Source organism: Sinocyclocheilus grahami, unplaced genomic scaffold (assembly GCF_001515645.1).
Source record: "Sinocyclocheilus grahami isolate Dianchi unplaced genomic scaffold, SAMN03320097.WGS_v1.1 scaffold1826.1, whole genome shotgun sequence".
Classification (NCBI taxonomy): domain Eukaryota; kingdom Metazoa; phylum Chordata; class Actinopteri; order Cypriniformes; family Cyprinidae; genus Sinocyclocheilus; species Sinocyclocheilus grahami.
This window is the reverse complement of record NW_015507005.1, coordinates 31,306-43,617: the sequence shown is the minus strand read 5'-3', so window position 1 is coordinate 43,617 and position 12,312 is coordinate 31,306. Positions and strand designations below refer to the sequence as shown.

Genomic DNA, 12,312 nt, shown 5'->3' with positions numbered 1-12,312 from the left:
GGACCAGCGAAACCAGGCCTGAGAAATAATGCTACATTTCTGTAGATATTAAGTGTGATCTTTATTAAGAAAGACTTTGGGAAATGATCACTTTATCTGGTAATCAAACAGTGAATAAGGTAAGAAGAAGAGTAACAACAGAAGGTGTTGTTGTTTGAAAGGAGGTTAACGTTTCTTTTGACTTCTGAGTATATAATTTCTGCTCTTACACATCATTCGTGTCTCTTTCTCCTCAGAGATCAGCGGTGTGGAGTCCCTCAGATGTGTGTGTGTGTTAGTGTGTGTGTATGTGTATGTGAGAGTGAGAGAGAGAGCGTGTGTGTGTGTGTGAGAGAGAGAGAGAGTGTGTGTGTGTGTGTAAGAGAGAGAGTTAGTGTGTTAGTGTGAGGGGCGTGTCGGTGTCGTGTTTCTCTTTTGTCACCTGCAGCATTAAATCTTTGTCTGATTCCCCGTCAGCAGCAGAAACTCTCTCTCTCTCTCTTTCTCTCACGGAGAGTGATGGAGTCCAGCAGCGGGCGCTTCTCTCTCTTCTCCCCGCACACAGCGCTCTTCCTGCGGCCGGAGGACAGGAGTTTCCCGCGCAGCCCGAAGTGCGCACGCTGCAGGAATCACGGCGTGGTTTCGGCTCTGAAGGGCCACAAACGCTTCTGCAGCTGGCGCGACTGCGCGTGCGTCAAGTGCGCGTTGATCGCGGAGAGGCAGCGCGTCATGGCGGCGCAGGTGGCGCTGCGGAGGCAGCAGGCGCAGGAGGAGCTGCAGATGCTTTACCCCGCGGCAGCAGCGAGCGAGGCCGGCTTGAGCGTCTCCAGAGCGCCGCTGAGCTCCGCCGCTCCCTCCGCGTTTGACGCCTTCAGTCCGGACGCGTTCAGAGACGGTAGGAGCTGTTTCTGTGTGCTGATTACAAAGTGTGCTGTTTTTGTTCAAATGCAAACAGAATTAATCCGTTAGAATCAGTCCGTTTAACGTTTCACGTTGAATGCATTTAATTGGCTTTTTATTGTTTATAGATAATTGTATGTTTATAGAGAACACTGCTGCTCGATATTCATATTATGCATGAATAATGAGAAAGAGATTAATAGGTGTATAGTAGTGACACAGAGAGGTTTATAGCAATGTATTCCAGCATTAAACAGATCAGAGCACTTATACTGAAAACAAACAAACAAACAATCAAAAACAAAAGAACAACCAATAGAAACCATGACAGAACTTCTATTAATTTCTACTTCAAATACCATTACAAATATTACAAACCATCAACTTTTAACCATTAAAACCATTAAAAAATGGTTTTCTGTTGTGTGTTTTGGGACTTATTGGTTTAGACAAGCCACCAATAGAAGCTGATCAATTACCAGTAGAGACCCACAGGCACCATTACAGTTCCCATTAAAACCAATTCAAGTCTCTTTATAACCAGTAACACCATTACAAATCCTGTGATGCTGTCTGTGGTTTTTTTCCATGTGAAAGCCTGTAAAGATGAGCTTCCATTCTGTTGCCTGCTATGAACAAAACCCTGACACTATTGATGGTTTATTTCTGCAGAGAAAAGCCTACACAAGCGCGGTGTGTTCAGACGGATGAGTCGGGCTTTGTTCAGCCCAGAGAAGGGTGACCCGCTGAAGGACAGTGTGTCTCTCCTGAGCTCCTCGGATCTGAAGTCCGGCGGCGAGTCGGAGAAACCCAGGGAAGAGCAGTCCAGAGCGCCGGCTGTGGTTCTGAGCAGGATCTTCCCCGGCGTCCAGCGAGACGCTCTGGACTCGGCGCTGGAGGCCGGTTCTGGAGACGTGCTGAGGGCCATCGAGCTGCTGCTGGGTTCTCCACACCTGGGCTCCAGATCCGCCTCCTCCATGAACTCCTTCAGCCCTCGGTTTGCCATCGCGCCGCTGCGACTCGCCTACTCAACACCCAGCTTCACTCCTCCGTATCTGTCCCTGCGGCCCCCAGCAGACTATCCGCTCCCCGGGGCCCTGCGGGACTCTCTCAGCCCCACGGTGTTTTACTCCAGCCTCAGCCGACACAAATAACCCTTAACTCTCACCCGCTTACTTTTAGAAATCATCATAAATTATATATCAATTGAAAACTTAAAACCTCAAAATTCATCCTATTTTAAGACGTTGCCTTACCATGGAAATGGTACACAAAATCATATTACAGCATGTTTTCATTCATGAATTATAAGAGTTTAAGTGTGGATAGTGCAGTCTCTCGTCTGTTAAAGAGCTGAACTACAGCGAACTAAAGTTTGGTGATTTGAGATCGAGTCACTAGCAGCTCATGGAAGGAATTACAGTTTTATACACTTATAGTTTTATACATTAGTTTTTGTAAAATGTATATTTTTATGCATGTTTGAAAAAAGTCACAGTTTGTTAATAAACCTTAAAAACTTTGCTTTATTGAGTATGGAAAAGGAAGCTTCATCAAGCCCATTTTAAGTCAAATCTATGCAAGGTTTCACCTGAAATATGAATCTGTGGTTCACAGCTGAGAAACAGCCTAAAGTTGTGTTTTTGGACTTGATTGTAGATTGACTAAATAAAACCACTATACATCTGTAAACACATTAAAATGATCATCGCATAGCTTCTCCTGCTAATAATGAAACTGTATGAAACTGCAGCTTTACAGGAACGTCAGCAGTGTTTGCAAATGAATAGATTTGGATGTTAACACAATTAGCATTAACACAGATGTAAAATTTGATGCTGTTGATGTAAATCTTTTAGTGTTTCGTAGTGATGATTCAGTAACAGTCGATGTATCGTAGTTAACTTCAATTACAGCTGTTACACTCTAAAAAATGCTGAGTTAAATACAACCCAGTGCTGGGTAAAATAGGGACAAACCCAGCGGTTGGGTTAAATGTTTAACCCAACCTTCTGGGTCAAAACAACCCAATTGCTGGGTTTGTCCCTATTTTACCCAGCACTGGGTTGTATTCAACCCAGCATTTTTTAGAGTATAGTTTACAAAGCCCTTCTGTTAAATTCTGACAACATGATCTTACATTAACTCTTACATTAACAATCAAACCCAGAATAGTGGGTTTAATAGTATTTGTCAAGGTTTACTATAAGAAAAGAAAAACACTCGTGCAGTGCTTCAGTAGACCTGAAAGAGCTTTTCAATTAAAAACAATGCTGTTGTCTAAAAGGAAAATAACCTCAAACCATAAACCACTATACATCTGTAAACACATTAAAATGATCATCGCATAGCTTCTCCTGCTAATAATGAAACTGTATGAAACTGCAGCTTTACAGGAACGTCAGCAGTGTTTGCAAATGAATAGATTTGGATGTTAACACAATTAGCATTAACACAGATGTAAAATTTGATGCTGTTGATGTAAATCTTTTAGTGTTTCGTAGTGATGATTCAGTAACAGTCGATGTATCGTAGTTAACTTCAATTACAGCTGTTACACTCTAAAAAATGCTGAGTTAAATTCAACCCAGCATTTTTTAGAGTATAGTTTACAAAGCCCTTCTGTTAAATTCTGACAACATGATCTTACATTAACTCTTACATTAACAATCAAACCCAGAATAGTGGGTTTAATAGTATTTGTCAAGGTTTACTATAAGAAAAGAAAAACACTCGTGCAGTGCTTCAGTAGACCTGAAAGAGCTTTTCAATTAAAAACAATGCTGTTGTCTAAAAGGAAAATAACCTCAAACCATGTAATACTGCCAAAACAAATACTGTAGGTTGCCAAAAAAGCACCACAAACATTTCACACATTTAAAACCCATGTTAGAGATCAGACAGAGAGCATTGACTGCCATGCTCCTCACAAACACACGAAACACACGTGACCTGAGCGTGTTTGGCTTCTCTTAACCCACTAAACACGACACGCAGTCACTTCAGGATTTATACGATTACTAACCCTACTACTAAGACATTATTTAAAGCATTTAAGGTAATATGTCACAGTTCTCCATCACGGATGCGCAGCCGTATGTCGTCCTGTGGTTTAGGTGATATTTGTTTGTTCTGTTCATTCTGTGTGAGGAAAAAAGGAGACATTTACATGATAAACTTTTATTGTAGTGTAAATTAATCATTAATTTGGCCACAAAAAATGAAAACATTTCAGACTAAATTATGCAAATTCATTCAGGAAGACATAATTTACATACAATCAAAAAACATACAGTCAGAGTGAATCTTGTATATTCGTAGATTACACAGAAACACACTAACTCATGTTTTAGAGAAAATATAATAAACTAAATAACACCAATATGCAGTCAACATTTTACCAAATTAGTCTGTCATAATACCCTCTAAAATCAATGTTGCTATTTAATGAGAATACTGTATATTTTGTTACAAATATATACTGTACAAAACGAGTCCTCACTGATGGGACAGAAGCACTAACTACAAAATCACAAAATGAGTGCGAAATGAAGGATGACAGAGTACTCAAACCGAGTCTAGACACGTTTGCTTTGCTTTGTCCTTACTTTATCTGCTCCTCTGAGCACCTGTAATCAATCAGGCAAAAGACATTGGACCAGTTATCATATTACACGAACTCTGCAATGACTTGAAAACGTGAACAGTTCTAGTTTAGGCTCACCATTGAAACCTTTATTGTTTTATTTATTCAGCTTTATTGCGGCTGCACCTCGTACTGAGAACAGCTTCTGATCAACACTAGCACTGATTGAAATCATGCTTAATTACTGAAGGCCAAGCCTCAAACTTAGAAGTAGATGAAGATTATGAAGGTTATCCTCCGTCGTTTAGAGAAGCTCAGCTGAGCTCACACACAGAAACAGCAATGACAGTCTTTCTGTCTGAAAATACTGACAGAGCGCCACCTAGTGATTGAAGGTGTGATTATGAAGTCTGAAGCTCCTGAAGATGACAACACGAAGAGAGATGCCTTTGTCATTTATATAAATCAATTTAGTTTAGTTTATTTGAGCAAAATGAAATGGGAATGTTCTGTAACACTGGGCTGTTAGCGATGGATTCTAATAACCCTAATATTTGTTCATGTGTGTTGAAAGTGTCGCTTGTTACGTACGCTTACTCATGTTAGGTGAAAGAGAAGTTGATTTCCAGGAATGAAAATAAACCTGTCACTGAGTCAAAAGAACTGCAGAATTCCTCTAAACCACAATCATAGTCTTTCAGCTGCCTGAGATTCTTTGAGAGTTTGCTGGTGTTGCTTCACGTTCACTATTAACTTCATAGAATCAGGGACGGTTAACTTTCACTTTGCAGGAAATAAAAGTAAACTGGTTGTTCTTTGCCTGTAAAATGTGTAGTAGATGTTTGAACTGAAAACAGCTGCACATAGCAATGGAAATATGAATCTGCACTGCATTATATATATGTATATATTAACTATTAACTCAGTTACTGAGGCCACTGGTGTCATTTGCAGGTGTTTGACAAGGATCCACATAGACAAGTCTTCACAGGATCATTTTATCACACTCATAGAGAATCTACAACATAAATCCTTTCCCAAACGAAAGCTCACAAGCTCATCAAGGCTTCAGCATCCAGGAAATAATCCAAAGGTGTCTTATTCAGTAATAATACGCAAACATGAGACTTGAGTCCTTTTAGAGAGCAGAGAAATGCTTCTTTGGCGATGGATCTATAGGCTTGCTGTTAAGTGTTTGGTGAATGTGCAAACTTGTCATATATCTGTAATGCACCTATAAATGTGTCAAATGATATAAAATCAGGCATAAATATTAGTTTCTCTTTATAAGTGAGCCATCTGTTTCACAACGAGCAGACGATACTTTAGGTGTAACGAGTTTATGACACAAAAGGGGTGTGATATTTCACTCATTTCTGAGCATACAAAAGGTTTGTGCTGCTTATCTGCTGTTGAATACTGAACAATAGCTGAGAACGGTAAGACAATTCATGCATTTCTCTGTCTCACAAAAACATATGTATTCATTTATTGTGTGGAAAAGTAAGTGTACAATGCACACTTTTCACAGACTGTGATGACACATTTCCAGTCACTTACAATATAAATCTAACAACAATAATTATTATTTTCATTTATAACTATATTTATTACCATGGCATTCAACAAAAAAAAATAAAAAAACAGTGCTGCTTGAGCGTTTCTCTCTTCTGACCAGAGTAAGGATTCTTTCAGTATTTTTTCCCCCTCTCTCTCTTTCTCTATATATATATATAATCACTGTGTTAATTTCTCTCTCTCTCTCAACTCAATTCATATTGCTTTATTGGCATGTCAAATACTTCAAAATACTTCCATATATATATTTATATAAACATTGATGGTACTACTAATGCAGATGTGTTCACTCTTTAACTCTTAGTTTGTGGCATTTATAAATATAATGTGCTACTAAAGAGGAAGCAGGTCCTTCACCAAGTAATATTCTTAACTTGTGGTTTTCAATGAGCGACTGGAAGTCAGGAATGCTCTGCTGTATTTGACTGTACAGTGAGGCTCTTAAGGAGGTGTATTTGTCACAGTGAAGGAGGAAGTGCTCCTCCGTCTCTACTGATCCTGATCTACAAAATGGTAAGAGTTGGGGTCACTCATTTTTAGGTGTTTCCAAAATTTGATGGCTCTTTTCTCAATGCGCATTAGTAGAGGGTATTGGCCTAATTCTGCCCTGCAGGCGTTGTTCGGTGTGCTCCTCTGTACTCTGAGGAGACTCTTACAGAACTCAGCATGCAGGGCTTCAATCTGATTTTTGTCCCATTTTTCGAATTGGTGATTTAGGAGAGGACCCCACACTTCACTGCCATATAATGCAATAGGTTCTATGACTGATTGGAATATTTTGAGCCAGATTCTAATTGGTATTTCAATTTGGATAGATTTTTGATGGCATAAAAGGCCCTTCTTGCTTTCTCTTTCAGTTCATTCACAGCCAAATTTAGCTTGCCAGTGGCATTTATCTTCAGCCCGAGGTATGTGTAGTTTGTGACATTTTCATTTTTGGTCACACCAAGGGTGAAGTTGTGTCTCTTTCCCTGAACTCTGGGTCTTTTCTGGAATGTTAGTACTTTAGTTTTGTTAGGATTAATCATCTCTCTCTCTCTCTTGGTTATTGGGGCAAATGGGAATGCAAAAATAAATAAATCCTGGAAATGTCCATAGTGTTTCAGATAATATTTGTCACGTTTCTCTGATTGTTTCTTTATAGAATCATTCTGACTGTAACCACCTTTCAGAAACTTTTTTTTCTCACTAAGCAAACCTTCCATTAATCATTTATCGTTGTTCTTTGTTTTTATATTACTTTATTATGTCTTTAGTCTGGATAAGGACACACCTCACACAAAGATCCCTATTCTAACAAGAAAAATACCCAATAAAACAGGACTGATGATGTACCAGTTACCTTCATATAACCCCAGTGATAAAATCTCAATTCCAGCTACATTCCAAACGTCACTGTCACACCTGGACATTGTGTGGTCTGATGTGTCCGAGACTGTTGGCTCAAAGATAAACCCTGGCCTAGCTAAACAGCGTCAGGCTGACTTTCTTAAAGGAGTCCCACCAAAGTGGCTGAACTTTTACCCAGCAAACTTACCACTGGTGGAAAGGGATGGATTTAATGGTTTAATAGAGTTAATTGAGAAAAGAAAAAGAAAATACTGTCTCATCACTGAAGTTTCTTTACGATACCAGTCTGGCAGTGGAGGCTCAACTCTCGCCATGCAGGTGCTTTGGCGTTTCCGGAAAGATCTCAGATGTGCCAAAGTGATCGATTCAGATCTAGACACCAAAGAGCTGTCGAAACAAGTGCTGGACCTTTTCCTGCTGCCTAATGAACAACATGCTGAACAAGATCGGAGAACTGTGCTGCTGTTACTGGACACCAAGGAAAAGATAAATGATCTGCCTATCAAGAAGGTTCTCTGGGAAGACCTGATTGAAGAAATACATAAGAGGGGCATCAATACGAAAACTCCAGCTGTGATCATTTTGAACTGCATCCCTACAGACTTCACTCTAAAAGACAAATTGATTCTTCCTCCAAACCTGTCTGAAGGGGACAAAAAACAATTCAAGGAACAACTTCTGCAACAGATCCGACTACAGAGAAAAGGCCACTGGAAAGTTACAACCATAAGTCTGTTGCACCACAAAGACAGCGGCGGATCAGCGCTAGCTAGTGAGGTACTGAGAGACTTGAGTGAAGAGTTCACATGTGAAACCCTGACAGAACCATTCAAAACAGATATTGCAGAAAATAAAGACGAGTTTGAGGAAGAGATTGAAAATATGGCAAATAAATTGCTCAGCATTTATAAAAGACCTGTGCTTCTCCTGTTGGATCATGAAGACGATAAGCCCCTACGGTACTTATTAAAGAATCTGCTGTCAAAGCTTCAGCACGCTTACCAAGCTGACCACCCTGCATTCATCATTATCAACGCTGTTAGCAAGAGCGCTGTTCGAGTGCCAGGCGATGTGAAGCTTAAAATGGAGCTCCTACCAGATGAGAAGCAGAGGTTTGCTCAGAAAAGGCAGGAGATTGAACAGAAATACAAGAAAATGTCAGATAAGTTTCATGCCTTTAACATAATGCAAGGAGGCTTCCAGAAAGAGGATGCTAAGAATTTGATCACAGATGAAATGAGAAAACATGTCGAGAATCACATAAAGTCCAGCAGCACAAGACTTCTCGGTTTTCTGGCTTTGATAAATTCATATGTCCCAGGTTCACGCTTGACGAAACCTTTATGCAAGGAATTCATCAAGCAAGATCGATGGACTGTTGAGGAAAAACCTTCACTGGAAATGATAATGAAGCCTTTCGATGATCTCATGGTCATTTTCTCAGAAGGAGAACAGAAAGCCAACTGCATACGCCTGGCACATCCACTGATTGCTGATGCGTGTCTAAACATGCTCACTGAGCACAAACTGACCAGATCTGACATCGCTCAGGACTTCTTGAAAAATATGGTTAAAGGAAAAGAGAGTAATTATGAGAAAATTTGCAAGAGCCTGTTAGTCACAAGGCCTGAGGGTCTGACAGAAAAGGACATGTTTTCCAGACTGATTCTTGACATCATAAGAGAAAATAATACTAACCAGTGCATTTGTTTGTTGGAGTCGGCTTCAAAATTGTTCTCAACCGACCCTTTCTATCCTCAAACACTGGCACGTTTGTATTACATTAAGGTACAAGGGGAAAACAAATATAAAAAGGCAAAACAATGGGCAAAAGAGGCTATTGATAGAGACTGCACAAATTCTCATATTAGGGACACACTGGGGCAAGTTCACAAAAACCACCTGTCACGGATCTGGAATAAAATAAAGCAGGAGAGGGGGAAAGTGATGAAACCATGCACAGACATAGACACACGTTTGGCCATGGCAAAGTCTGCCATTGATGCATTTGATGATGAAGAGAAGGCAGCTAAAGATGAGTTAGAAAACCCTAAGACCAAATACAATAACAGGGGCCGCTTTGGTTTTCTGCAGGTTTGCAAGGAGATTTATGATTTAAGGACCTTAATAGGTCCAAAAAATCCACTTAAACAAAAACACCTTGACTTCAATGGTCTCAGAGGTAGTGTTGAGGACAAATATGATTTCTTTGAATGGTATCTGGCATTCTCCAAACTGAGCTTTAAAGAAGAAGATCCAGACTACTTTCACAGAGATGTTGAAGATTGCTATAAGAGATATTTTACACAGGACACTCAGAATGAAGAAAAGACCCTGAATGAGAAAAAAAAGGAGTCTTTTGGAGGACTGCTTCATTTCTTAAAATCGGACATCAATGTGTGTAAACAAAACCTGAGTGCAAGTGAAAAACCCCGGTCAGACAATGAAGACCAAATCGTTCTCTACATTCTTGCCAACATCATCTTGAGTTTGTCGGGTGAGCCGTGTGAAAAAGCAGAAAAGCTTCAGGCCAGGTTACAGAAACTTTGGTTCAGTAAAGAACAAGGCAGAAGCCCAGAGTTCTACCTCTTGATCTTTCTGCTCTTTTGGCCTGATGATGCACAGAAAGCAAAGACTAACCCTCCAGACCTAGAAAACTGTGTTGAATACATGAGTCAGTCATACGAGAGCAAGTATGGGGAACACCTCCGCGGCCGCTACCTGGTGCCTCTGTTCTTCTTAGGGACAGAAGGAGGTTTGCAGAGACTGGTTCATGCATTAAAACCCAATAAAAAAGGTTTGCGGAGACTGGTTCACTCAAAACTGCATCAAACTGATCTGGAGCTCCTCACTGAAAGAGATGAAAGTGTGGAAGTCAAGTGTCTTCAGCGCATCAACGGGAAGGTCAAGAATCACAGAGTGTTTGCTGTAAGAGATGAGCAACAGATTCCCGTCTCTCCTCACGATCGGGCCAGTGTGTGCAAACAAGGACAGGTGTCTTTCTACCTGGGCTTCAACATCAGAGGACCTGTTGCCTACAACATCAGATATCATAAGAACTGTGAGTAAAGCAGTACTTTATATTCCAGACTCATAAAACACATGCTGTATTTGCCAAGCGTTTGTCAGTTTAAAGTTTGATTGTATTCAAAATGTAGAAAGTGCATATGAAATGTTTTAGTTTTATTATCAATTAACTATTTCATTCCTGTTTCTCTGCAGAGTTCATGGATCATTGAATGCAGTAATTCAGAGTCTAAATGAATCTAAATGATGTTCTAATGACACTGGCAATGCTTAGCAAGGACAACATTGAGGGAAATATGCTTTCTTCTCAGCTGAGTGTGAAAACAAGACTGTACAATATTGAGTCAACCTTTAACAAATCATGTTTATATGCTTATATCTAGTGTGATTATATGTGAATTATACTACATGTTTACTACATTAACTCCTTGACAAAAGACTGTGGGACCAAATTATTCTATGTACTCAAATGTCCAGGACAAATGTAAAGCATGATCACATCTATGACTCTTAGTCTTCATTCATCACACCCGGTCCTTGGGTTTAACTGTATATTCCCCTACACTTTTTAAAGGTATACATGAATACAGAACATCATGATCTACCACTGCTTTCTTTTGTTCTCTCATCTCACCTGTAAGAACATCACGTTTGGAGCGACTGGACAGCTAACATGTAAGCGGCAAACTCGCTCTGCATCGCTAATCGGATCTTAAAATGTCTTCAAAGCGTGCTACAGTGATCGCAGTTGTGCCATCCTCATCACTCGCGGTCGCTGACTTGGATTTCTTCTGAATCGAAGAAGATGACGACAATAAATGCTGTTTCCGATTGTGTGCCATCTGGTAAAGCAACATTTTTGAAGAAAACTTAAAACCAAAAGAAGAGCAAAAAGAGGCCAGGTGTCTGGAGCTCTACTCGAGAGCATGTCACGTGATTCCTTAAACCTGAGTAAGCTTTTGTCACAAACAATACATTCAAAACACGTGCCATGTAATTCATGTGGGAAATATAAACACTGCGCATATTCTGCTAGTCTTCTACTAAGATTGTAATAGAAAATAGACATCACTGGCTTCAGTAAACGAGAAGTGACCGATATTTTAGGGCAATATTTAAATAATTTAATCACTAAATAAAAGCACAGAGACATTTGTAAATTATATATACAATATATCAGAATTGCTAATAATCAACCAGTTTTAACACACATAGGCCTATCTAGTTTTGCAAGTCTTCACCCCTTTTAATAATCTGCATATTCATATTTCCATTTAATAAGCAACACGTTATTATTATTATTGTTATTAAACAAAATTAAAGATCAAGTGATATTTCTCAATTTAAATGAATCACTCAGTTAAATAGAGAAGCACTTTAACTGAAATCTCTGTAAATGAGAGTTAAGGCTTGATCTGGGATGATAAAGGACTGGTGTATTTCTAGCAGAGGACAGGTGTCGTCGGACATCTGTTTACTGTGTGCTGTTTCTTTCATGTATATTTTAGTAACATCTTTTATGAACTGTTTTTGAGTTGTTTATTGAAGTAAAAGAGGGTTTTCAGCAACACATCAAGAGTCTGTGATTTATATGTTTGTTCTATAGGCCTAGCCATTCTTTGTAATAAAACTAAATAAATAACAAGTGATGTATAATTTGGTTTTGGGCTGCAACAGATAAATATAATAACATTTATTGGTCTTATATGTCCTCACCAGTGTCAAGATCACCAATGCTCAAGTGCCTTACGGTCTCATCGTGCCCCCGGAACGTGATTTATACTGAGACGGGCTCCAACTCTGAGAATCAGCATCAGAATCAGAAAGAGAAAGAGCTTTATTGTCAGGCATGTTTTCAGATACGAGGAAATTATTTTGGTAATAAAAGCTTA

General features: G+C 39.5%; 2 protein-coding genes across 2 annotated transcripts; both read left to right on the top strand.

The window, feature by feature from the left end:
• Positions 1–420: 420 nt before the first annotated feature.
• LOC107572871 (doublesex- and mab-3-related transcription factor A1-like) lies at positions 421–2,105 on the top strand. The gene is made up of 2 exons (XM_016259296.1): positions 421–874; positions 1,552–2,105. The coding sequence occupies exons 1-2, from the start codon at positions 499–501 to the stop codon at positions 2,031–2,033; spliced, it is 858 nt and encodes a 285-aa protein (XP_016114782.1). The 5' UTR covers positions 421–498; the 3' UTR covers positions 2,034–2,105.
• A 5,264-nt stretch (positions 2,106–7,369) lies between these two features.
• On the top strand, positions 7,370–10,462 carry LOC107572867 (sterile alpha motif domain-containing protein 9-like). Its single transcript, XM_016259292.1, has one exon. The coding sequence runs from the start codon at positions 7,370–7,372 to the stop codon at positions 10,460–10,462; it is 3,093 nt and encodes a 1,030-aa protein (XP_016114778.1).
• The last annotated feature ends 1,850 nt before the right edge of the window (positions 10,463–12,312 follow it).